The sequence below is a fragment of the Papio anubis genome, chromosome 3 (genome assembly GCF_008728515.1).
Source record: "Papio anubis isolate 15944 chromosome 3, Panubis1.0, whole genome shotgun sequence".
Lineage (NCBI taxonomy): Eukaryota > Metazoa > Chordata > Mammalia > Primates > Cercopithecidae > Papio > Papio anubis.
In genome coordinates, this window is record NC_044978.1 from 13,564,211 (window position 1) to 13,591,544 (window position 27,334).

Genomic DNA, 27,334 nt, shown 5'->3' on the forward strand with positions numbered 1-27,334 from the left:
GAAATATAAAACCCTTGGAGTCCCACATATTGAAAGTTAAGAATCCTTGTGTATGAAGAAATAATTTTAAAAATAAGGATGAGCTATATCCACATTGCATGTAGTTACTAAATTAATATATTACTATTAGGCCAAATAAGTAAACCATTACATATACTTTAAAAGTGAAAAATTCATTTAGGTGTGTGAAATTATTTGTTATGGGAAAATAATGTTTTGGGAGACAATGTCAGAGGTTTCATAGGACATCTCTCCTCTATATGTACAGCAAGGTATAAGGTGGCATCTAAGATCAGAGATAAGATCTTATTATGGGGCCGGGCGCGGTGGCTCAAGCCTGTAATCCCAGCACTTTGGGAGGCCGAGACAGGCGGATCACGAGGTCAGGAGATCGAGACCATCCTGGCTAACACGGTGAAACCCCGTCTCTACTAAAAAATACAAAAAACTAGCCGGGCGAGGTGGCGGGCGCCTGTAGTCCCAGCTACTGGGGAGGCTGAGGCCGGAGAATGGCGTGAATCCGGGAGGTGGGGCTTGGAGTGAGCTGAGATCCGGCCACTGCACTCCAGCCTGGGCAACAGAGCGAGACTCCGTCTCAAAAAAAAATAAAAATAAATAAAAATAAAATAAAAATAAAAAAAATAAAAAAAAAAAGATCTTATTATGGCATACAAGTTCTTCAATATTTCAAAGGTGGACTTAATATAGAATTACACGGTTACAAGTGAACTTACTTGATATATAACCATAAACAGGATTTACATTAAAATTTTCCAGAAAACTTCTATCATGTAAATTGTATTATACTTTTAAAGGCGTAGCCATAGAAATACAACTAATATTAGATGGGTGAAGATAATCCTGATTTACTGTGGTTTTTCTGTAGGACTTGTTATATAGAGGAAACCAGGAATCCAAGTGCCTCTGAAGATAGACTCTTCTTAAACCTCGCAAAAAGAGAATCAACAAATACGTTCACACTCATTTGCTCTACGTTCATTTAGAACAAGATGAGATCAAGAGGAAGAAAGTAACTCAAATGAATATAAAACTTTAAAAAGCCATTTCACTGCATTCCCAATTTCAATAAAGTATCTCTTACCTGGAGCCCAAGAAAGGGAATAAATAACACCTTCATTCCCCGGGGATGTGTACACTGCTGTTAATGTATTTATATCCCAGACTTTTATAGTGCCATCAAAGGAAGCTGTTGCTAAAAGATTTGGATCATCAGGCTTGAATTTGCAGTCAAAGATAGTTTCCACATGTCCCTAGGAATACGGCATAAAGACATAATTATTGAGAAAACTTCACATTACTAATAGACGAACCACAATGTATACCCAAATCGACACATGTAGTATGGCTTTCCAAATATTAATGCAAAAATATACAGGCAAGAAAAACAGAAAATTGGAATCACTATGGTGACTGAATTTTCTCTGTGCCATTACTGTATTATTTTGTACAGACCTAGATTTTAGTCAACCATGGTTCCTCAAATCAGCAACTAAACTCAAAGATGTTCAGAAGTCTCACTTTTCAATTTCAATTCAGTGCAAAAGATATTTTCTATTTTTATTAAACTTACAGAATGCCATGCTAGAAATCTATAAAGCAATTAACTTAATAGTTACCATATGTCATCGGGCACTATAATAGAAGACCAAGATGAAACTCAAACTAAAAGTCATTTAATGCAAATATTCCTTTTTTATACGAATGCTCCAAAAGCACCTCACAATTTTAGCAGAAACAAAAGAATCAGGCATAAGTCCAATTTTTAATGAGCCTTGTTCCAAAATTTTCTAAGTCTATTCTTTGGAATCTGAATACTTGTTCCCATTACACAGTGATTTGGATCCCAAACACCCACAAGACTATAAAGTGGTATATGCAGATGCATGTAAACATATATCAGTAAAGTAGTGCTTAACTACTGTGGGCCTTTGGGAAAATCCATTAAGAAACCAACATAAATAGCCGGAATTATAACTATTCTAATGCTGGGGAATGGGAATAGAAATTTCTTCTTTAAGCAAACGAAACTAACATTGGGATCTAGAGACGGAGTTGAAGTACAAAGACAGGGTTTTTTAGTCCTCAACTAATAGAATAAGGGTAGAGAAGACAGTTCTTAAAACTCTGTACTTCCATTAATACCACAAATCACAACCATTAGGAAACTACAAAAGTACTGTAAAGTTTCTCCTTTAGGTGGAGGTAAAGGAAAGAAAAATCTCAAGGGTTAGCAAGAAGGAAAAATGTTGTTAGAGTCACTGGTTCACCTGGCTGCACCTGTTCCACGTGGTCATTTCCAATGTTAGGAACATAATCAAGGCAGGGACTTATATGCAGTTTTAAATGTTATTTCACTGCTATGCCTTAATTTTTTTATTTTTTGAAATATGAAAATTCCCATAGCAAGAACGAAATTGTAAATGTTTCTTCTGTGTTTTCTTCTTACCAAGAGGAAGGTGGGTAAGAAGAGGAAAATGTTGTGGCATTTTTCTTAATTTTAATGAAGCAAATATTCACATGGAAGTACACCTTTTGGAATGTTTATTAATAAGATTTTTTAAATTATGTAAGATTTTTAAAAATATTAATAATATATTTCTTATCCTATGTAATCTGGAATCTTTGGAGATGCTTTATACATACAGCAGTTCAGAGTTGTTTCTTCTGGTAACACTTCAAGAAATTTCAAATTTGGGTCTATGTTAAGAAAACTGAAACTATAAGGAAAAAATGACTGCCTCCTGACTGGCACACAATTTAAAGTGAGAAAAGCAACTCAGATAATTTACAATCAAGCAGCTTTTAGTATTTAGTATTCAGCATTTATTAGAATTATAAATTAACAGATTTTAAGTAAAATATACTTTAATATGAAGTGTCATAGAAAATTTATTGAATTTAGATTGCATGACTTCTCTTCTGCTTACATAACTTGTTATAGATTTAAGTGTATTCTTACATTTCTCTCCCTTCCCTTTCATAAATTTTTTTTGAAAATAAATGGTAATTTGAAGTACACAAAAAGTTTACCACACTAGAAAACAGTTTATATAAAAAGAAAAGTTAAAGTGAAAAGAAAATTGTATCATCCTCAAATGAATATCTACAAAATGAAAATTTAAAAATAATTAAGCTACAGATTATTTTAAAAATATTTTTGCTATAAATCAATTTTTCATTTGAGGATAAAATTAAATGAGAAGTCTTGAAAAGATACAATATTACTGATTCTTTCTCTCCCTTCAGTTATAAGGACAATTACAGTTCTAGATTCTTTTTCTAAGATCAAAGGAAAATAATTAGCATTTAAAAGTTTCTTAAATGTCCAGATTAGTCTAATTCAAACCAGTGGAAAAAGATAGGGGCATTTTTAGAAACTCTTAAGTAGGGAAAATTAAAGACGATGGTTTTTGACAAATATTAATTACAACACAATATGTATTATTGCATGTCGTCATTCATTTATTCAACAAAATTTAATAGTCTTGCTGTGTGGCAGATACTATATTAGGTAGTGGGGCTGTATCACCGACCACAACCAGACAAAAATGTGGGATCTCGAGAAGGTTGTATTTTTATCTTATATAGGGGCTTAATTATAATAAAAACAGAATTCATGTAATCACTTAAGTATCATAACGATTCAACAACAGAAACAAATCTTAGAAAACATAATCCAATCTTACTCAATTAACGAATGGGAACAATAAGGCTTTGAGTAACTGGCAGAGATCAACTTGTCTTTTCTCTTGAAAGGACATTCTATTCTCGTTTTGCTTCCAAAATATACTACAGCTATGTAATTTTCCATTGTACATAAAATATAAGTAGACATTAAGATTTTAAAAGTATAGTGGTTAATAATTATTTTAGTAGTTCTATCATCCATCATTCTATGCATTTTCTAAAATGTTTCAACCAGCTACAATAAATTTCTAATATATTATTACTTACAAAAATAATTTCAAATAATATTAAGATACAGGTAAAAGTAAAGATCATGAGTTTACACAAAAAAGTGTTATGTATAATAATGGAATGACTAAATACATACCAAGTCTCTAAGAAAATCCCACTTCTTAGCTCCCATATCATAAAGTCCAACTCCACCATCCAAGAAACAACACACTGCATGACCAGGAGGAAGAGAAAACGCTTGATTCTGTGTCAAAGTCGGGGGTGGAACTGCTTCACTTGTTGAGGATGTATAATGGTTTTTGGTTGGAGATTGGACTGAAACTAAAATAGAAGGAAAGAAAACATTTTTATGGAATAAAACCACAGAACTTAATTTAGAAAGATTCTTCATTAAAAAAAAAAAAATTCCAGAATTTGTACCAGTAAACCCTTTAGGCAATGATCATATTTTCCACCACATGAGCACTTCTTTGGGATTGCCAAAAAATACAACACAAAATTGGATATTATTTTAAAGTACAGATGGAGCCAAGAGATGAAAATTAGCGTGTTGAGGGATCACAATCTGTTGTGAATATGTGGTTTCTTATCACCCCATAAATTAAAGCGCAGCATGATTGTTTCTGAATTATAAACTTCTTTCAAAATCCTGCCATAATAACTTATTCCCTCCTTCCACACACACAAACATATATGCATATAATTTTTTCTTTTAAAACAAGTAACTCTCTGCCAATAATTTCCAAGCCAGAGAAAATAATTTTTTGAGATTATGGATAGTTCATTTTAATTTAGCACAAAATAAGAATCACAACACTATCTGACCTGCATTGGCATCTCAATTTTCTTTCTTCTTCCTAGGTGTTTTTTTTTGTTTTGTGTTTTCTTTTTGCTGTTCATAGACTTGGATTTCTCCTACTTTCAATTACATAAATATCACTGTGTTTATTTTTATATATTATTTATCCCATATTTTGTCTTTTTCCAAAAAGCTTTTCCTTAGAATGTGAATGGAAATATTTCCTCGTAAACATAATCCAAAATAATGACCCTACAGTAAATTATGAGACCAATCTACTATTAAATTATACACTGGAATATGGAAAATATTTCTCAGTATTTTAAAAATTAAAATACAATACAATTTTTCGTAGTTCATTTATTCTGGATAACATTCATTTCTCAGAATCTGAGAATCAAAGAAAGTCCAAACTAGAATGAACTACAAATGACGAAAGAGGCATTTGGTAGCAATGAATTTGGTTCACTAAATTTTGTAGATATTTTGGTTAAAAATTAATATAATCCATCATTGGTTTTTCTAACACTTTAATTAATTGACATTATAAGTGGGTTAGACAACTTTTATGCACCAATCTATTTGTAAATCATGCTTTTCAGAATTCAGTATGTTTACTTTTTAAAATTTCATTTTCACAATTGTTCTTTTTCCATACTTTCTGTTATATTAAAAAATTGAGGGAAAAACCTAGAAGTCAAACAAGAGGTAATCTGAAAAGAATTGCTCGAAAATGACAAGACTGGTATGTTATTCTTCATATTTCTGACTTTGTCTAATGGACATGGGCTACTTTTGTAGTAAGGAAAAAACGTGAAAGAAAAGAATCTGGTATATCAGACATTCCATAACATGGCAGTTCAAAGTTTCTAAACCAAGGAACTAACAATGACAGAAAAATTGCAAGATCCCTAAACAGTGAGCCAGCATCCAGCATATTACTTCTCTAGTCCTAATATTTCTAGACTCTCTAGCTTCCAGGCTCTAGTTTTATTAGGTACTTCACAATTTTGTACAAGGGGTATAGGTTCAAACACAGAGATTTTCTACTACTTGCCATTGCCTACCAATTAGACACCAAAATAACATTACTTTGAATAGCCATTGTTAATTACTTAGTATACTATAAAGATAGAGTCAGAAGGAAACAATCACTGTAAATTTTTCATCACTGAACTCCCTACCCCATATTTTTTATGGTATATTATACAAAACGGGAATGCTACCAACCACACAGAGCAATCGTGAGAGACGTAACTGGAAGTCTATTACTTTTCCCTGATATTTGAAAAAAGTTCTAATTCTAAACCTCCCCCAAATTTCCAGATGTTTTCTTTTTATAAATTAAGTGTATTTTATTTTTTCTTAATTACAGAGGCAATGAATGACACAGAAAATATAAACAGAAATAAAGAAGATACAGAAGATCCATAATACTAACTACTAATCCAGTGACAACTGGTATTCAAACATGTAATATGTATACTAGATCCTATAATTTGAATTTAGGTTGTTTTTGTTATAAACTGTACAGATTTTAAACGGGCCATGTTTAAAACATAAATTCAGTTCAGATCATCTACTTAATCCTATCACTCTTAATATTTCTAACTTATTTTCATCAATATCATTGATTCATCTTTTCCATGTAATCTGAAATTATCTAAATATTCTTATTTAGTAGCATTAAAAAATGTAACTTGACTCTAAATATTTTCAATTTAGTAATATTAGATCTTGTGTAGCTTTGATGGTTCCTCGAGCACATATATTATCAAAGCCTTTTTTAAAAAATTGCTTTTCAGTGGCATATAGTATTTGATATACCACTATATCATTTTATTTATAGAAAATACAATATTTTTAAAAAATTAAAATTTTGATAACATTTTTACTTACACTTTTTTCTTGGAGGAGAATTAAGTACATGTAAGCAGTGAAATCCTGTTTTCTTTAATTTAAGGTTATCAATAGGTGTCGTTCTTGAAACATTCCAAATGCGTAAAACACCCACTTGAGAATCTAGTCAGATCAGGGAAAAAGCATATTTTAACAAATTTTGTATGAAACTAAAATGCCTAGACATAAAAGCATAACAAAATTTCAACTGGAAATATTTTAGGACTAATTATTGACATCCTTTGAATAACAATACCATAGAGTAGTACAACCAAACAGCTGAAATACTATTTAACCTTTAAATTTTTGGCATGTGTCACTACTTTTTTGCTCCAATACCTTTTATAGGGTTAGAAACTGCCTGTCTTGGCAGCTTCCTCCAAGAAAGATCATTATAATAACTCAACCACAAAAAAAGACCCTATTGACACACACTTGTTCTAGGAAATGGCCAGCCACAAAAACCCTCGATTTCTAACCTTAAATAATCAATCCTTCTACCTTTGAAGTGTTTATAAACTGCTCCACAGTCCACTTTCAGCCATTAAGGACTGTCAGATATACCTGAAGACCAATCAGACAGTCTCCTTTCTTCCAAAATTCCCACCTTAATTACTGCTTTGGAGAAGAGTCTGGCAGTTCCACAAATGATTAAATATAGAATTACTATATGGCTCAGCAATTCCTCTCCTTGACAAACACTCAACAGAATAATAAGCAAAAGTCCACACCAAAACATGTACATACATGTTCATAGCATCATTATCTATAACAGCAAAAAAGTGGAAACAATATATATGTCTATCAACAGACGAATGGATAAACAAAACCTGCCATATCCATATAATGAGATATTATTCAGCCATAAAAAGGAATGAAGTACTGATACATGCTATAACATGGATGAACCTTGAAAACTTTACGTTAAGTGAAAGAAGCCAGAATCAAAAGGCAACAGATTGAATGGTTCCATTTACATGAAATGTCCAGAAGAAGCAAGGCCACAGAGACAGAAAGTAATGAGCAGTTTATGTTTGCACATGTGTGTATCAGGGACTTTGGCGAGGGAGTAATGGAGAGTAACTGCTGATGAGTACAGGGTTGGCTGGGGGAATAATGACATGTTTTTTAATTAGACGGTGGTAATAATTGCACAGCTTTGTGAATATACTAGAAACCACTGAACTGCATGCTTTAAAAATGGTGAATTTTATATGTGAAGGATATTTCAGTAATAGTAATAATAGACATTAAAAATTTCTATGCCTATTGGGCTGGGCATGATGGTTCATGCCTGTAATCCCAGCACTTTGGGAGGCTGAGGCGGATGGATCACTTGAGGTTAGGAGTTTGAGACCAGCCTGGCCAACATGGTAAAACTCCGTCTCTACTAAAAGTAGAAAAATTAGCCAGGTGTGGTGGCATGTGCCACAGTGCAATCTCAGCTACTTGGGAGGCTGAAGCAGGAGAATGACTTGAACCCAGAGGTGGAGGTTGCAGTGAGCCAAGATTGTACCACTGCACTCCAGCCTGCGTGACAGAACAAGACACTGTCTTAAAAAAAAAAAAAAATTCCATCCTATTATTAATTATATCCTGAAAAGTTAAAGGCAATTAAGATATATAAATTAAGAATCCATCTACTTTCATGTACAGTTGCCCCTTGTTATCCATGGGAGATTGGTTCCAGGACCTCCCATGGATAACAAAATCCATGAATGCTCAAGTCTCTTACATAAAATGGCATAATATTTGCATATAACCTATGCATGTTTTCTCGTATACTTTACATCATTTCCAGATTATTTACTGTATTAGTCTGTTCTCACACTGCTATAAAGAAATACCCAAGACTGGGTAATTTATAAAGGAAAGAGGTTTAATTGACTCACAGTTCTGCATGGCTGGGGAGGCCTCAGGAAACTTACAATCATGGTGGAAGGCAAAGGAGAAGCAGGCACCTTCTTCACAGGGCAGTGGAATGGAGTGAGGGCAAACAGGAGAAATGCCAGACACTTATAAAACCATTAGATCTCGTGAGACTCACTCATTATCACGAGAACAGTATAGAGGAAACTGTGGCCCCCATGATCCAATTAGCTCCACCTGGGTCAGGCCTTGACAGTTGGGGATTATGGCAATGACAATTCAAGATAAGATCTTTGGTGGAGACACAGTCAAGCCATATCACTTGCTATACCTTATCCAATGCCTACACATCACATGATTCACATGGATTCAACGTAGTACTTGTCACACTGCAAAGTCAGGTTTTGCTTCTTGAAATTTTGTGGAATTTTTTCCCCTAACATTTATCATTCACAGTTGGTTCAATTCACGGATGCAGAACCCAAAGATACAGGGTGGCATCAGTATTATGTTAAGTGTTAAAGAAGCCAAGAATTTAAAATTTTGAGACGATAAAGAGTCTTTGTCTATTATTTTACACTAAGCAAATATGGGAAGTATTTATACGGTAGCTGAACATTCTGTTTTTCCAGAGGTCTCTCTCTGTGAACACAATTAAATGGTAAAAGCAGAGAGTCATTTAGTTTCTAATTATTATTCTTGAATTCCCCCATCTTCCTATCCCCTATCACTACTTAGCTTTGCTAATTCTCTCATGACTAGGAAACCATGAAGGAGTATCCGTTCAACCCATGGATCAGTGAGTGCTAGAGTTTGAATGCCTCCCACAAATTCTTGTGTTATAAACTTAATCCCCAATGCAACATTGTTAGGAGATAGGGTCTAATCTGAGGCAATTAGGTCATGTGGGCTCTACTCTTATGAATGGATTACTATAGACAGTGTAGGAGTGGGTTATTTATTGTGAGAATGGCTTTGTTATAAAAGCGAGCTAGTTCTCCTCTTGCTTTCATGCTCTTGCCCTCTCTTGCTTTCAGCAGCACGAAGTTCCTCCCCAGATGCCTGTGTCATGCTCTTGGGCACCCCAGCCTCCTTAGCTTAGCCTTAAACTGATCTAGCTTATAGTTTAGATTACTATAAACCTTTGGTGGTTTATAGATTACTCAGCTTGTGGTGTTCTGTTACAGCCGAATATTCTGTGGCATTCAGTTATAGCAACACAAAATGGACTAAGACAGTGAGGCTAATAAAGCTCTGATCAGGTCATTGTTTTTCTGGTCGGCACCTTCACTGTCATCCTACTATGCCTGAAATTGAACTGTCTTTGTCTTTTGCACATACACAGACATGCTCACATGTGTGCACATACATAATATATTCCAAGGTATTTCCAGAAACCTGGCAGAGTGAACCTTAAGTTTCATTTTTATTTCTCATTTCATTTTATTTATCATCAATGACACACAATATAAATAAAAGTACACTAGCAATTTACAATGAAGGATAATAATTGAGCTATTAATAAATTTTCCACAAAATCAACCTATAAAGGACAATTTCCTAAATTCAGTGATAGAATACACACACATATTTAAAACTCTGCGGGATGGGCATTAGCTTACCTCCAGTTACAAACATCCCCGGAGCACTGGGAACCCAGGCTAAGCACTGCACAGAAGCTGCTGCACTGGGAAGATTAAATGTGGTTATGCAAGAAAGCGATTCAGAATCTACGAGGCGAATTCCGGAATGCAAATTAACCACTAGAAGATAGTCGGTAGACAGTGGGTCCCACTCCAAGGCTGTAACGGGATCCTCTTCGTCTGTCCCTTCAAGGGATTCAGGTCTCAGAACATGTTTCTGATTTTTATTACCTATTAAAATACAGAGATAATTATTTCCGAAAAACTTACAAAAAGAGATCAATAATTTGGATGATGTTAACTTTTTCCTTGTACAATATCTATCTCTGAGGGTATTGAAAATACAAACGTGGTATTTATATGCAGAAGGCATAACTGACACGTGAATGCAGAAAAAATTTGTTTGTCCTATTGATGAAAGTCAGACTCAATACTCTGCTTTGGCAATTTCTCGTGCCTTGAACGTGTCTCCCATTTGCTATCGAAAAGTGGTAAGAAAATACACAGATAAATAATATACTCAGATCTTGTCCACAATTACAAATTTCACTGGGTTATAGCAGCACAGAAATAGGGAAAATGTTTATTGAAATGAAGAATATCATATAGTGATTTAAAAGGAGAAATATCAGAGCTGGCTGACTGCATGGGTCCAATCCTACTTCTGCTTCTTACTAGCTTTGCTGCCTCAGACCAGATACTTAATCTCCCTGTGCCTCAGTTGTTTTTTTTTTTTTATTTAAAAATAACGGAGACTATAACAATACTTATTTCACAGAGTTTTAAAAAATGACTAAATGAATTTGATTAAAAGTTTAGAATAGTGGTGCACATTTTAAACGGCATCTTAATATTTACTGTTATTCCTTTCTCATTCATCTTACCATCTGCCATAATTATAATTCACACCCGACTACTGGTACAAATAGGGAAGCCAGAAAGATACGGATTTAAAACAAGTCTAATTAAATAAAGCAAAGGATCACCAAACAAACTTATTGTTCCTTGTAATTTATGTACACAACTGGAAATATGGAAAAAATAATAATTCTGCTGAGGTACCTCAAGGGAATCCACTGGGCGAGTCCTCTCATTCTCAAGAGAGGCAGTGAAGCAACAGTTAAAGAGACTACGGCCTTAACAGAAAGTACCAAATAGTCCTGAGTATCATAAAGGAAGCATTTATTTTTTAAAAAGCACAATTGAAAGATAATACAACTCTTGCTGCAATCCCATAATTACAGAATTGAGGCCAGAAAAACATGTCTCCTGTGTGTTTCTAAAAGGGAGACTATGATATTGTGAAATAAATGTTTGGTTTTCATCCCTGTTTCTTGGCATTACAACTCCTAAAATCCTTGGAATCTCTACAGTGTCTTTTTGTATGCTAATAAGTTGACTAGGTAGCTGGTGGCCACTAGGTGGCTTCACAATGGGGACTGGTCACCGGAAAGACCAAGGCTTGATTAGAGAGTTGGGACCTTCAACCTCATCTCCCAATGTCCAGGGAAGGAAGAGGGACTGAAGGTTAGGCTGATCGCCAAGGGCCAACGTTTTAATCAATATGCCTATGTAATAGAGCTTCTATAAAAACCCAAAAGAAGCAGAATTTGGGAGCTTCCAGAAAACTGAGCACGTGAGGCTCCTGGAGGGCTGCATGTCTGGAGATAGCAAGGAAGCCCCATTTTCTTTCCTATATACCTTGCCCTTTTCATCTTTTCATTTGTATCCTTGTAATATTCTTTATAATAAGGTAAGGAAGTGTTTCCCTGAGTTTTGTGAGCTACTCTAGCAAACTAATCAAATCCAAGGAGGGGGCCATGGGAACCTCAATTTATAGCCAGTCATTCAGAAGCACAGGCAAAATAAGCCGGGGCTTACAACTGGCATAAGAGGGGACAGTCACGGGGACTGATCCCTGAGTGTGTGTGATGTGACTCTATCTCCAGGTAGACAGTGTCGGAATTGAATTGGAGGACACCCAGCGAGTGTCTGCTGTAGAGGGGACCACTAGCTTAATCTGTGGAGAAAGCCTCTCATACATCTAGTGTCAGACGTGTGTTGTGAGAGTACAGCAGGAGAAACTGAGTCTGTTTTTTCCACTAAGTAACAGTTATATAGAGACAGTGTCATCAACAATATTCCTAAAATAAAACAAGGCAAATTTTATTAAGGCACATTCATGGAGTAATACGAAAATCAATTCAATTTAAACATGATTATAATAAAGATTTTTTAAAAGGTTCTCTGATGAATGTGGCCTAAGAATACATTTGAGATAGCTAAAGCAGTTTTCCATTTTTTTTTTTTTTGCCCTGGAATCTTCTGTTCACATGAGAAAGTTTACAAGAAAATCCAGTAAGTAATACAGGATAGCATGGTGCTTTTCAGGCTGAAAGTGAGAAGAAGGCTTAAAGCTCAGCTGGATCATCTATGAAGCCCTCCTACCCTCAATACACACACAAGTATACAAACATACAAAGCATAGTTTAAAAATTACTGATTTAAAATGATGAACTACATTATTGTGGCCAGTTCTCCATGAATATTTATTGTTTCTTCTGAGAAGGACTAGACAACAGAGATATTGAGGTCATAGGTTCCTGCAAGAACCTGGAGGACAGAAATCCTATGTTGTAACACAGGGATAGAGCCATCTGTGGTGCTGGTAAGTCATTAAGAAGATAAGGTTAACAACTCATGAGCAGTAAGAAGCCTAGCTATACTGGTATTAATGCTAACAGTTTCAAACTTACAATCCAGAATGTAGCGTTAGAATTAAAAGGTAGTGATTCCTTCATGATCCATTAGCTCATGTATATGCAAATGGAAAATACCCATCAGGATTGTACCTTTTGTAATGTTTTGTGCATATTAATTGCTAAATAAATCCTGCAGAATAAATGAGGTTAACAAGTCTGTACTGGGTTGTTACGGATTGAACTGTGCTCCCTCAAAAAAGGCGTTAAAGTCCTAATTCCCAGTACCTGCCAATGGGATCTTATTTGGAATTAGGGCCTTCACAGATGATAAAGTTAAGATGAGGCCCTTAGGGTAGAGCCTAATCCAGCATGACTATGTCTTTACAAAAGGGAAAGTTTTGTCAGAGAGACATGTACGCACACAGCAGGGATGCCACGTGCCATGTGAAGACTGCAGTTATACTGCCACACGCCAAGGAACAGGAAGCCAGGAGACAGGCCTGGAACAGATTCTTCCTTAGTGCCTTCAGGGGGAGCATGTCCCCTCTTGACACCTTATTTTATACTTCTGGTCTCAAGAATTGTGAGATAATAAAATTTATGTTGTTCTAATCTATCCTGTTGGTTATCGTTTTCTTACATCAGCCCTAGTAAACTAATACATGGGTGGAACAGAAAAATAACACACGCTGACTTAGGTACAGATGGTTTCACTTGGTTTAACAACTAGAAGATGGGGTTATTGAAAAACAATGGTCTCTTCTGGAAGGCACATAGCTCAGATTGTTCAAATATTAAACATTCTATCTTCTAAACCTAAGAGAGAGAAAACAAAAGTGGCCTTTTTTCTTTCCTGTTCTTTCTATGTCAAAATAAACATGCACTGTCTCAATGTTTTATATTTTAGATACACAATAAAAAGTCTCAATGTCCTATGGCTTGAAACGTTCAAAGATGCCTAATAATAATAAAGCAAGAAAAAAGACAACCTTAGTCAATGACAAGAGGGTAAAAATGACAAATCATAAAATATAAAAAATATCTAGAGTGCAATTTAGAATAAAATAAAAACACACTGCTCACATCTTCTTCAGATCTAGCTTGAAAAGAAAGTGTCACAACCCTGATGAAATCTTTGGGTGCAGGCCAGGGAAGAAGTGGAGGAATATCACTAATGAGATTTGGTTACATAACCCAGAGAGGTAAGAGGAGGAACCACACAGCATACAGCCATGTTTATTATAGATTGCATTCCTGAGTCTAAGGAAGACTGCTGGAAATAAAGGTTACAGAGAAAGAAGTGGTATTCACCAGATCAAAACAAAGAAAGCTAGGAATTATATTGCCTAACTATGAGCCTTAACGACCGACTATAAAACAGAATCGGCTTCCAGTGCAAGGATGGAACAGGGAAGTTGCAGTGCAGGTACCTGGTACCACAAATCCAGAAGCAGCACCAGTCATTGATCCCTCCTCATCCTAATCTCCAACAAATCAGTGAAACTGTCCCCATGTAAACCTGGTACAACCAGAAGGAACAACAGAGGACAGGGACAAAGAGCTGAGATAGAAGCTGGGGAAGAAGTATATGAACATTTATTTTTATCTTTCTTTAAAAGGTAAAAATAGACCCTGTTTAAAATGTATTTAAAATATAATGGCCCCAATGTTTCAGTGTTTTACACAATCCTTTTTAACTTTAGAAACATTATTTCCTGAAGAAAGATTTGTTTAAATTTTCACAATTTCATTTGTTCAATTTCAATTTCTTTTTTACATTAATTTCACACAAATTAAATGTAATTTGTTTTGTGAAAGTAGTTATCGTGTTCCTGAGAAAGCACTTTCATTCATCCATCTAGCCAGCCAGAAGTCACATCCATCAACAGTGATATCAAATGGTTAAAAGCATTTTCCCAAATGTTAAAAATACTTATTTTTGAGGGGAAAGCAAGCAATTCAGGTAATTTTTGATGTTTCAATCTTACTTTTGTAAATTAGTTATGTAAGAACATAAACTAATTTCTCAGACCCTTTCATTAAGCCAAATCAATTAACTAATAGGGCTTCGAAGGGTTATCATTTTTCTTTCATGCCAGTTTGAAGCCTCTGCCAAGGAGCCGTGGCATCAGAATGGTATTTTTACAAGCGAATGGGAAAATATTTAGTATTAGTAAGCCATCATATCCTCTAGTTGTAGGTCCTTGTTCATTCAGGTTGCTTTTAGTAAATATACAGAAATAAAGAATTGATTAAAAATACAAATTGGGAAAAATGACTGATTTAGGTTAATTCCAAGTGAAATATTCACAGCTGTGTTGAACGTATTATAATATATATACATTTTACATCAAATGTATATTTAGACTCAGTACAATACTGGATAACATTTTAACAATAATATCAAAATTAAAATTTTGTCACTTTTGGCTTTATTCAAAATGGGGACTGGTCACTGGAAAGACCAAGCAAGTACAAAATTATATATAAGAAAAACATACTATTTACGATACCTTACTAATTAAATTCTTACCTGGATGAAAAATTGATAGACTTCCATCAATATGACCAAACACAACTTTCCCCTTTTTGTTTGTATGCCATCTGAATATACAGATATCAGACAAGAAGCTATGAGCATCTCTGTGTACAGTCACTCCACTAGCTGGTCCTGAGATGGTCCAAATGAACAGTGGGCCTCTGTGGGAAACAAATGCCACCGCATCCTCTGCATTCCAGCACCAACTAAGAGAGGCGGGGATCCCTGGAATAAATTAAATACAGATACATAATAAAGAGATATGGCATAAGATTATACCATTAAATATTCCTTGCACTGTTTACATTTCTAAAACAAATTAAAATACAAGAGCATGTTTATTATTTTTAAGACACATTACTTTCTTACTTGGGAATTGGATTTATAAAGACATCCCAAAGACTGCAGGGAACATATGTAGGGAAAGTCCATGATGAAAGAAAATGTATCTAGTTAGGTTGAAATACTACTTACATGATCATTTGCTTCATACAGTCAAATACATTTATAGACTTCTTTATTTTAGTAGACTATATATTAAAGATTAGAGCAATAAATTCTTACTGTATATTTGTATATAAGACCTCTAGGCATTCTAGGTAAACAAGGTAGTGTGGGATAAGATTCCTGCTTTAGAGAATTTTAAATATGTGTTAGGGAGACAGGGATTAGTGAATAAAAAGATAAATGCTACTATAAGGATTTAAAAACAATGGATTTAATGTTATAATCTATGTCTTATCAGGAATTTAGATTCAAATCTAAGCCTTATCTCAGATAAACAAGTCATTTTATTTCTCTAAATTTCTGTTTCCTCATCTATAAAACGGAGATAAGAATAAAAATAGCTGACCATTTATTTCACATGAAAGTCAAGGAAATATAATCATCTATGTAAAGGTACCTTTTAATCAATAAGATGGAATATAAAAGTTAATTGTTAATATACCTGCTATTGTGATCAAATAAGTCATATATAAAATAAGTATTATGAGAGAGAGATTGTGCATCTTCCAACACTGATATACTAGTTGGCTGCATCAAAATCATGAAATGGAATATAACATATCAGGTCATGTGGAGTTTGAGCCAAGGAATTTATTTTTAACAAGCTTCGTCAAATGATTTTGATATGCAGAAAGGTTTAGAAACAACTGTGCTACTGTCCTAGAAAGAAATTAGATTTGAATTATACCTAGAAGGAGGGGTAGAGTTTAAATACATAGAATGAGCAGTATTTCCCAGAAAGAGAAAATGATATGAACAAAGACACAGAGTCGAAATTCGCTGATTGATAGTAAGTTCGGTTTGTGTCAGCAGTCTATGTGCTCCAAGAGGCAGAAACAAAGCCTAATGCCTACTTCAGGGCCTCATCCACAATGAGGACTCCATAAATATTTGCTGAATGAATGAATGTATACATGAAAAAAGCCAATACAAATGTTGATGTGGTTTTAGGATACATTAACAGAAGTAGAATTTACCCAAAAAAGAGATGAGGTACTCTGTATGGATCAAACCACACAGCACAGCAGAAGAAGGTCAACAGAATACTGGCTCTCTGACTATATATTTAGAGAAAGACAGCAAGGAAAGTGAAGGGACCAGAAAAAGTGTCACAAAATAATAATAGAAAACACTTTTATAGTGACTTATGTGCAAGCACTTCCAATGAGCGCTGCCATTTAATTCTCCTAACAATATTTTGAGATAGGTAAGTGGTATTATTATCCACTGTTGGATAAAGTGTGACTTTTTCAAGTTGGTGACAATTTTTACATTTGGAAAAACTAATATGTATTTTCCTTTAAATGGATTGTTAGATTATTAGAAACAAAAGGAAGAAGTAAAAATACAGAGGTGAGATCAAATTCAACAACTGTATCTGAAAGCTGAAAAAAAAAGTTCACTTAATGCAAATTTCTACTTTGCTTAAGCTGGATTCTAAAACGAAAAATAAGCCTAAAACATTTCAAAAGTGTTACTTAAGATGCAAATCACCAAAAATAGTCATAATTTTTTTTTGCAAATAAAATATCATAGCTTTTAATCTTCAGATTAGGAAGATATTTGGATGAGGGAGATATTGATAGCTGAAAATTTTCAAAGAAAGGAAAAAGATGAAAAATTTGCTAAAAGTTTTCCACAATTATCTAATCATTCTGGGACTGTTAATTAGAAAGTATTATTTAATTGTATATCCAGTAACAAAAGAACTATGGTGCATATAGCTGATGAATAAATAAAATCTTCCCCCGTGAATGGATGTGATGCATATAGTGTTTGATGATAAAACCATGGATACACTAGGAGGTAATAAAATTAATCATTACTTTTGCATAACATTTAGAATTTATGTTTATTATATGCACTTATAACTTAACATTGACTTTGTGTTACACCTTTATGAGAACAATAATATCATGCAACATTTTAGTTTATGGCACATAAAAGATGGAAAGAATTTCAAGAAAAATTTGTTGTGTTATTTAAAATTAGTCTCACACAAAGTTGGATTTAAAGTACTTGGAAATGCATTACCGATCAATATAAACAGTAATGGAGTAACCTATAGAATTTGTGATTGGCGGACAAACAGATACGACCAGAAAACATGGGGAGATATGAAAAGTCTTGATTGAGACTATTAATCACTGTTTATATATCACAAAGCATTGTGCCAAAAGTAATTTGTTTTTTTTGTCACGGAAAGCCTTAAGAAAAATTGTTAATTACATTAATGGAAGCTCACTGGATAGCTGACTTTTTACAATATTTGTTCAGAGATTGGAGCAAACATTACTCACTGTCTAATACACTGGTTGTTTTAAGTAAAAATAAAAAAACAGGGTACGTAAACTTGGGAATGAGATCCGTATTTTTCTAGTTGAAAATTAACTTCATTTGACAAATACCTTTAACAGTTGAGTAATAAAATTTAAGTATTACACTGATATTTTAAGTATTCTCAATGACCTAAATTTGAAAAGACAAACCAATATACTAAACATATCGAATATGTCTAAAAGTTAAAAAAGATTTTTTTTATTATTATGGAAACAAATTCTAAGATAATTGCCTATAAATTCCCAGTATTTTTGCCTTAGAATATTATAAGAAATTTGAACAAAACAAGGCTAGTGAGATTTTCACGTCTCAGTTTTATACCTCAAACTTATAACAATTATTTTTTAGAGAAGAAGCTGAATTGAAAAACATATCTAGCAGTAGCTTTCAAAACCATAATCAATTGAGCTAAATATGGTGCTCAAAAAGAGAGTTAATTATTGTGACACTGAACACAGAATAATTATTACTTAACTTTACCATTACGATGGGATAAGATTGAATACAAGTTACCAATTCTAAGTACAAAAAGTATAATGCTATTATTCCAATTCATAAAGCCCAATTTGCGTGATGAGGACGTTCTACATTGACCAAATTAAAAACAAAGGCATGAAACCAGCTCAACAATGCATTAAATATATGCATAATACTTTCTTTGTAATTTAAAGGTTGGACTAGAGTAACGAACAGCCAAGGCTTCTTACTTGTCTCAATAAGAACATCTTTCTGATTACTAATTTTATATTTATTTTGGAAATTCTTACATTATATTTAAACATTAATAAAATTATTTGGTATTGACTAGGTTTTTAGTTCATCATATGTTGTAAGTATAATTATTTCATGAAATTTTGTTTCAGTTTTGTACCTATGGACACGAGTCATTATGTGAACTTTATTTCTTATACAGATTGCCATTAGGAAGTTTGAAAATACCAGTTTAAAACCTGAACTAATAATATTTATAGAGCTTGTTGAAATAAAAATGTTTTATTCCATAAAATAAATCCCAGTTATAATTATACCTTTTGTACTGTCGAGTTTAGCAATGACTTTTTGTTCTGCAACATTCCAAATGATCACTAAATTATCAGTACTGCCACTTGCAAACAGATCAGGATTATGTGGACACCAAGAAATTGCTGTGATTGTTTTTTTATGTTCAGACATAATTGCATGAAGTTTGAATTCATTATAACGGTGATCCAACTAAAACAAAATATATAAATAACATATTTTAGTGCTCTTTTTAAAGATAATACACTATTAATAGTCACGTTATACAAAACTAAAGCTACATACATGAAAATTAGTTCACCTAATAATAAAGACATGAACACATTTCAAGCCTTGGTCTACATTCAAGTGTATTCAGGAATATTCAACCAGCTGGAAAAAAAACGTTAAAAACTGAGAGAATAAAAACACATCAATTTTAAATATAAGTAAAAATAAATGTTTCACATTTAAATATGCATAATTCAGAGCTTTATTATATTTTCCATAACTATATCTATTTATGAGAAGAAAAACCCTTGGTTTTGGAATATTTTTTTTTCCTGCAATTTTTCACTTATACTTGAATCAAGAAAATTTGGGTTGAATACGCCAACTGGTCATTATTACACTATTAAGATGTCCAAAGCTTCCAGAGCAATGACGTCATTCGCTCTTTTAATTTTACTGTTTTTTGGACAGGACATTATATTGTGTTTTTACATGTAAATAGAAAAAATAAACAGCCTACTTTTTCCTATTTCTTTTGTAAATGTGCCTGTATTAATTAGTGAATTAATCTCTATCATTTTTAGCATGTTTTGGAATATATTGTTTATGTCCTTTTGTTATAGTTTTCTCCCCTTTAGCATATAATGAGCCTTTCACAGTGCTATTCTAAGTTTTAAAAATCATTATGATATTAAATATTTATTACATCAAACTTTTTAAAGCCATATGCTTGCAATAAAATCCTAACTGATAAGCAGCCTTCAAATCTCTACACGATCGAATCTCTGCTATTTAGCCAAAGTAATTTGAAATCATGTTCCTCCCTGATCCCTCTGAACTTCTTGCTTCTCTTTTACAGCCAATCACCTCCACTTGATGGCCTTCGGCTTGCTGCTCCCTTGGCTTCTAAACACCCTATCCACTGATTTGCTCATGGTTATTCATTCTCCTATTGAGGTCTGAGGTTAAATGCACCTCTTCTGAGACATGTTTTCTGACCATGCTATCTTAAATTCATAACTCTCCCGAGAACCTATCCCATGACTCTATCTTATTATACCTGTTTTTTCAGCCTCTGTAGAACACACTTCTTTCTGAAAATTTTACCTATTTATTTGTTTACTTATCACCTTTCCTTCACTTTACAAGAATATAAGTTCCATAAAAAGACTTTGCCTGTTTCTTCATAGTTGCAATCCTGGTACACAGTAAGGCTTGGTTAATTGAAGATATTCAGTTAATATTATTGAAAGAATAAACACTTATGATCTGTTTAACATCTAAGTAACTTAATGTCTGCCATCGCAGATAATGCTGCAGTGAACATTGTATGTAAAATTTTTGACTAATCACATAAGTATTTCCTAAGGCTTTCTATTCTATAATTTCTCTCTCTTTTTATAACTTCAGCTATTCTTGGACAACTTTGGATTAAAACATTATTAAAGATAACCCATTACCAATGGAGTTTTCATCTGATTAGCACTGCAGCAATAGCAATTTTAAGTTGACTTTCTTAAATACATAATTGTGCTTTCTATACCTTTAGAAATAAATATGATTTTAAGTTTCAAATTATTCAGCAATTGAAGTCACCTATGGTAGATACAGTGAGGATATCTAATGTATCCAAAAGAAAAGCCCTACTATATAAGTTAGAAATTAATAGAAGAATCTATTAATATAGTAAATGTGTGAAGAAGCTATGTGGCATATGAGTGACCTTCATTGACATTACCACAGAAATTATCGATATAGTAACTGTGAGCACACTAGAGAACAATGAACTATTTGCAAGAATTAATCTACTAATGCATTCTTATGATATTTACAATTCAGTAATATTGAACTGTACTATTACATTGAGATTGACCATAAATTACTCTACTTTTAGGGTACATTAGCATATTAGTGCATTACAAAATAACAGTTAAGGAAAAATTCTAATACCATTTCCCATTATCATTTAATCATTCAGAAAAATATAATACAAGTGTGTCATTATCCAGAGTGTGACCGATTATCAGACTTTGACTATGCATTGGTGCTAGGTGTTATTTAATAAATATTTCCTCCGAAAATAATTGTATCATGTTATATTTACGTAGCATAATTTTCAAAGCACTTTAATTGAGATGATAATATTTAAAACAATACTTAACATAAATTTCATGTTAATGTCACCATTTAATAATATAATTTTCTATTGGCATACTTTGAAACTAGGTTTTATAGTGGACACTGTAATGAACTGTTCCCTAAGTTTATTTGCATCACCTTCTAAATTAGGATAATTTTTGTTTGTTTCAGTCCTTAATGACATGACAACTTTCATGTACATTGTTTATATTAATAATTTTACCTCTATATTTTTAAATGTTCATCATAAAATGTCATCACAAATTTAAGACATAGAAACTTGAAAAAATAAGTTTTGGTTTCATCCACTGAGTTTCTTTACCATCCTTACCTCAGAAGAATAGTTTGACTTGCTTGATGACTTTCTCTTCTTTGAGGAGGAAATAAAATACAAGACAGGGACTTAGGATTAGGAGAGAAATTGTGTAGGAGGGATTTGGGAATGAGAAGCCTGGTATTATATAAAGAGTGTAAAGGAGGTAGATGGGAGAACAAAAGAGGCATTTAGAAGTCTTGCTGCTGTGTTGTGTATGAAGGGGGTGAAAATGAGGAAGTGTGAGTTTCATTGAAGTTACATTTTGTTTGCTAGATATTTCTACATTTTAAGAAATGGACCACTTAAAATCTTACTCTGTATTGTGGAAAATGGATTGTTTTATACATTAATGCTATTATTTCTTAAATTTTCAATAAAGCAGAATACAATTAGTAATGAACTAATATGTAGTAATGAAAAGAATTTTTGCTCTAGAATAAAACAAGTTATTCTGAGTCTTAACCGAAGTAAGTTGGAGTTTCAAGATTCTTTCCTTAAACCCATTCATTTAAGACAAGTAATAAATGTCTTCTAAGTGCCAGAAAGTGTGCAAAAATTTGAGAATTAAAAGATGGGAAAGACTCACTTCTAATAAATGAAAGCATGTAGAGAGGCTTTTTATGAGGTCCTTTACTACTAAGAAAGAGGGGAAAATAGAATATGGAAAAGAGTTCATACAGGAGCTGAGATTTGAAAGATGAGAAAGTGTTCTCTAGACAGGCAATGTAAGCAAACTGAAAAATTAGTGTAAGCGAAGGCAAGATATGAAAGACTGAGATGTCTTAGAAAAATGTAATTGGTTTGGTATACCTGGAACACAGAGTAAGAGAGAGGCAGGAAGATCACAAAAGCATTTGAATGCCGTACTATGAAGTTTAGATGTTACTATTAGGGAATTAGTAGCAACTGAAAGCTTTAAAATTTAGATTTGCATTACAGATAACTGATTACAGTGAACAAAAAATTAGTGGGAGCCAAAGTAAAAACAGACTATTAAGAGATTATTATAATAGTTCAGGTGAGAAAGATATCAGGAACATATTAGAATCACTCTTGGCTACCAAGGGCACAGGATGTGAGTGGAAGAGGGAGTCAAAGATAACTATCACATTTCTGGTTTAGATGAATGGTTAGCTGGTGACACTGAGATACTGACTTTGAATTTAAGGAGAAAGACTGGACTTTGATTTAACATGCTTGTGGCACTTCTATATGAGGAAATTCAGGCGTTTTTTGGCTCTATAAATTATGAACTGATAAGGGGTATCTGAATGGAGCTAGGACATGAAAAAAATAAGTTACACGAATTTTTCTCCCAATAATATCTCAAAATATATCTGTCCTAATTTTACTATAATAATCTGTAATAGACTACCCACATTCCTCATCTGATAAAAGAATTTTCTTATACCAAAGTTACTAATAATTTAATAATGTGTTTTCTAAAGGTTTAACTTTTAAAACCTATATGGTATAAATCGCAAAACTTTAAAAATAGAAATATAAATGAAATTATAGCATTATGTTTTTCATGTAACAAGGACTTAAAATATGTATTCATTAAATATTAATTTTACCTGACATAATTAAAAATGGAAAAGAATTATTATTATTTTACCTGATAAATATAGATAGCCAGAGTCGCACAATATGCAAACCTGTCTCCGCCGGCGGCACACACATCCTTGTTCCACGGCTGACATCCAGCAGCCAGCAATCCCACTTGCCTTACCTGGGACATGTTTGCCTTGAAAAACAAATTTGAAGACATGTCAGTGATCTTCATTATTGATAAACCTCCTCATTGTTTTATGTCTGTCTTCCCCAACCCTTACCTTTATGCCCTGAAAAACATTTTACTAGTACTATTAATTTTGACTTTTATTTTCAGAGAACAGCAGTTGAACTCCCTAAATGTCTGCAGACATCAGGGCAACTTAATTATTTATTTATTTATTTATTTCTATTTTTTTTGAGACAGAGTCTTGCTCTGTCACCCAGGCTGGAGTGCAGTGGCACGGTCTTGGCTCACTGCAAGCTCCAACTCCTGGGTTCACACTATTCTCCTGCCTCAGCCTCCTTAAGTAGCTGTGATTACAGGTGCCCGCCACCACACCTGGCTAATTTTTCTATTTTTAGTAGAGACGAGGTTTCACCGTGTTAGCCAGGATGGTCTCCATCTCCTGACCTTGTGATCCGCCCGCCTCGGCCTCCCAAAGTGCTGGGATTACAGGCATGAGCCACCCGGCCCAGCCTAAGGCAACTAATTTAAATGAGGAAAGCAGGAGATATGATAATGAAGGAACGACAGCTGATATTTGGCCAAGGGCTGAGAAACGCATAAGCAGTGATATAGAAATTGCACATGCTGTATTAATAGTATCACTGAAGAAGGCCATCCCATGTTGCAAGATTTACTGAACTTCCTAGAAAAACGGAAATATCCAGATTTTTATGTGAAATGTATCCATTTTTGAATACTGGCAATTCATTCAAGGCATCCCATTTGAATTTAAAACACTATGGGCTAATAATGGAAGGGTTGTGACCTGTGTCATAGAACTTCAGTGTTTACATCGACTTTTCATCCTCACAAAATCTATTTGAGGTGCATAAGGCAGGTATACAAGCTGGGTTAACAATACTGTTCACTGTTAGGATGGGGCAGAAAGAAGCTGAAAAGTATCTGAATAAAAACGGTTTGTGTGGCAGGACAGAGAACGTTGGAATAGACAACCCCAAAGATGCGACAATGTAGTGCAGCAGAAGCAGGCCTGGGCAGGAAATAAGGAATTACACCAAGCTTTACACCAGGCGTAGAGTGAGAGTTGGAGTCAAGCATTAAACCTGACGTCTCCATTTCTTGTATCTAAAATACAGCTTCTGAACTATATTTTCTGTCAGATTCCTCTCACATAAAAAAAAAAAAATGCTATGAATCTATCTGTAAACTCTAAATACCTCCAAGATACCACAGAACAGACAGTAAGTGGTGAGACTGTAAGTCTATGATCATAATGAAAACTCATAAGAAAATCATACTAAGGCAAAAAAACACCTCTGTGCAGAGTATTAAACTATGTGGTTATTATCTAATAAATGACATTCAAAAACAAAATTAGTGACAAAAAATACTTTCTAAAGGTAGAATCCAAGCCATTATTAGCTATCTTTTCAATATGGTCTAAAATACTGGTCTAAAAATAAAGATAGGAGCTCCTAAAATGAGAGACAATCTTCCATTTACACTACTACAAAGTTATACCAGGCAAATTCAATTTTTAACTATTGTCAATTTCGTATCTGATTTTTAAATGAGGAAAAAATGTAAGTAGTGATTATAATCTTAAATATTTTGGTTTGGAAAGTTAAGTAGAAAACTGAGAGCTATAATAAATTTGGTTTTACGTGACTAATATATTGCATAGTGAATATTTAATTTACGCTGCTCAAAAGCTTCGCATAATGTTAATGTGAAAACCACAACATGTAAAATATCACACATACAAAACTTACACGCATAAATATATACACATCTGATCTACATCTCAAGTCTTATAGATGCTTGTTCAGTGTATACCCTGAACCTTCCAACTCTTAATCCAATTCTTTTAACGCTCAGCAATTAGTAAATTTTAAATGGTTAAGTTTTCTCCCATAGATCACTAACTCATATTTATTTATAAAACTATGTTCTTCATTTTATCTTTTCTACTTCATATTTTCACTTCTGAAAAGGATCTACTTTCTTCTCATCTCCTCTTCCATTCTTCTCCAATTCTTTCTGTCTTCATCTCATTAAATCCCCTTATCCAAGCAGAATTAGTGATAGATTTAGAAAAAAAAGTAAATAAATTACTTGAAGTATAAGCTGGCATGATAAAGTAACAGCGCTACCAATCTTGAGTGCTTTTATGTATTCAGAAACTTTCCTCCTACTCTAATGACACCTGTATTTCCTCAAACATTAGCATTCAGGGTAAATTAAAAATATATACATTTCTTTTTTTTTTTACCCTTAGTAATATTACAGTATCTTTCACTGAAAATGTACATTATTTCAGCCACATTGTGAGTTACATTGACTTATGGAGATTATGTGGAGATCTTTTAAATTACTATTTATAACATTTGCATCTAAGTAAAAATGTCTTTTGATTTCTGTTTAACCAAATATTGAGTTTATATTTGGAAAAGAAACATAATTAAAGAAAAATCTTTAAACACACAATTAAAATGAAGTCATTTGGCCAAGCACAGTGGCTCATGCCTGTAATCCCCCAGCACTTTGGGAGGCCAAGATGGGTGGATCGCTTGAACCCAGGAGTTCAAGACGAGTCTGGGCAACATAAGGAGATCCTATCTCTACAAAAATACAAAAATTAGCCAGGGGTGGTGGTGCGCACTTGTAGCCCTAGCTACTTGGGAAGCTGAGGTGGGAGGATTGCTTTAGCCTGAGAGGTGCAGGTTGCAGTGAACTGTGATCGCACCACTGCACTCTTGCCTGGGAGACAGAGCAAGTCTCAAATAAACAAATACATAAATAAAAGTCATTTAAAAATTTTCACTTTTTGGTAACTTTTTTTTCACATTTTTCATAATTAACAATTGCTAGAAAAACAGCAAAACTGAGCAAAAAGTACAGAGAGTTCCCATATGCCCCTCATAGCCTCCCCCCACCACATAACACGAGTTTCCCCACTATTAACACTCAGCATCAGATGGCACATGTTAAAACTGATGAGCCTATATTGACACATCATTATTACCCAAAGCCCACAGTTTACATTAGGGCTCATTCTTGATGTTCTCCATCATATAAGTTTTCACATATGTGTAATGATATGTATCCACCATTACAGTATGGGCAAGGATAGCTTCACTGCTCTAAAAAGTCCTTTGTGCTGGCCGGGCGCGGTGGCTCACGCCTGTAATCCCAGCACTTTGGGAGGCCGAGGCGGGTGGATCACGAGGTCAGGAGTTCAAGACCAGCCTGGCCAAGATGGTGAAACCCCGTCTCTACTAAAAATACAAAAAATTAGCCAGGCGTGGTGGTGGGTGCCTGTAATCCCAGCTACTTGGGAGGCTGAGGCAGAGAATTGCTTGAACCCAGGAGGCAGAGGTTGCAGTGAGCCGAGACTGTGCCATTGCACTCCAGGCTGGGCGACAGAGTGAGACTCTGTCTCAAAAAAAAAAAAAAAGTCCTTTGTGCTCTGCCTATTCATCTCCCCCCCTCTCCAATTCCTGACTACTAATCTTTTAATGTTTCCATAGTTCTGCCTTCCCACAAAGTCACATAGTTGGAACCACAGAGTATGTAGTCTTTACAGACTGCCTCCTTTCAGTTAGTAATTCGCATTTAGTTTGCCTTCATGTCTTTTCATGGCTTGAGAGCTCATTTCTTTTTTTTTC

General features: G+C 34.0%; 1 protein-coding gene across 13 annotated transcripts in view; it reads right to left on the reverse strand.

The window, feature by feature from the left end:
• The window catches only part of WDR17 (WD repeat domain 17), a 118,308-nt gene that overhangs the window by 46,960 nt on the left and 44,014 nt on the right, over positions 1-27,334 (reverse strand). For 10 of the 13 annotated variants that reach the window (XM_017959222.3, XM_031664161.1, XM_031664164.1 and 7 more), the window contains 7 exons: positions 23,541-23,669; positions 19,266-19,449; positions 15,385-15,615; positions 10,129-10,380; positions 6,638-6,760; positions 4,076-4,260; positions 1,103-1,271 (listed from right to left, as the gene is read on the reverse strand). In XM_017959222.3, the coding sequence (XP_017814711.2) occupies positions 1,103-1,271; positions 4,076-4,260; positions 6,638-6,760; positions 10,129-10,380; positions 15,385-15,615; positions 19,266-19,449; positions 23,541-23,663 (1,267 nt within the window). In that variant the 5' untranslated portion in view covers positions 23,664-23,669. The remainder of the gene's footprint in view (positions 1-1,102; positions 1,272-4,075; positions 4,261-6,637; positions 6,761-10,128; positions 10,381-15,384; positions 15,616-19,265; positions 19,450-23,540; positions 23,670-27,334) is intronic. The other 3 variants (XM_017959224.3, XM_031664168.1, XM_031664167.1) reach the window with 1 other exon arrangement.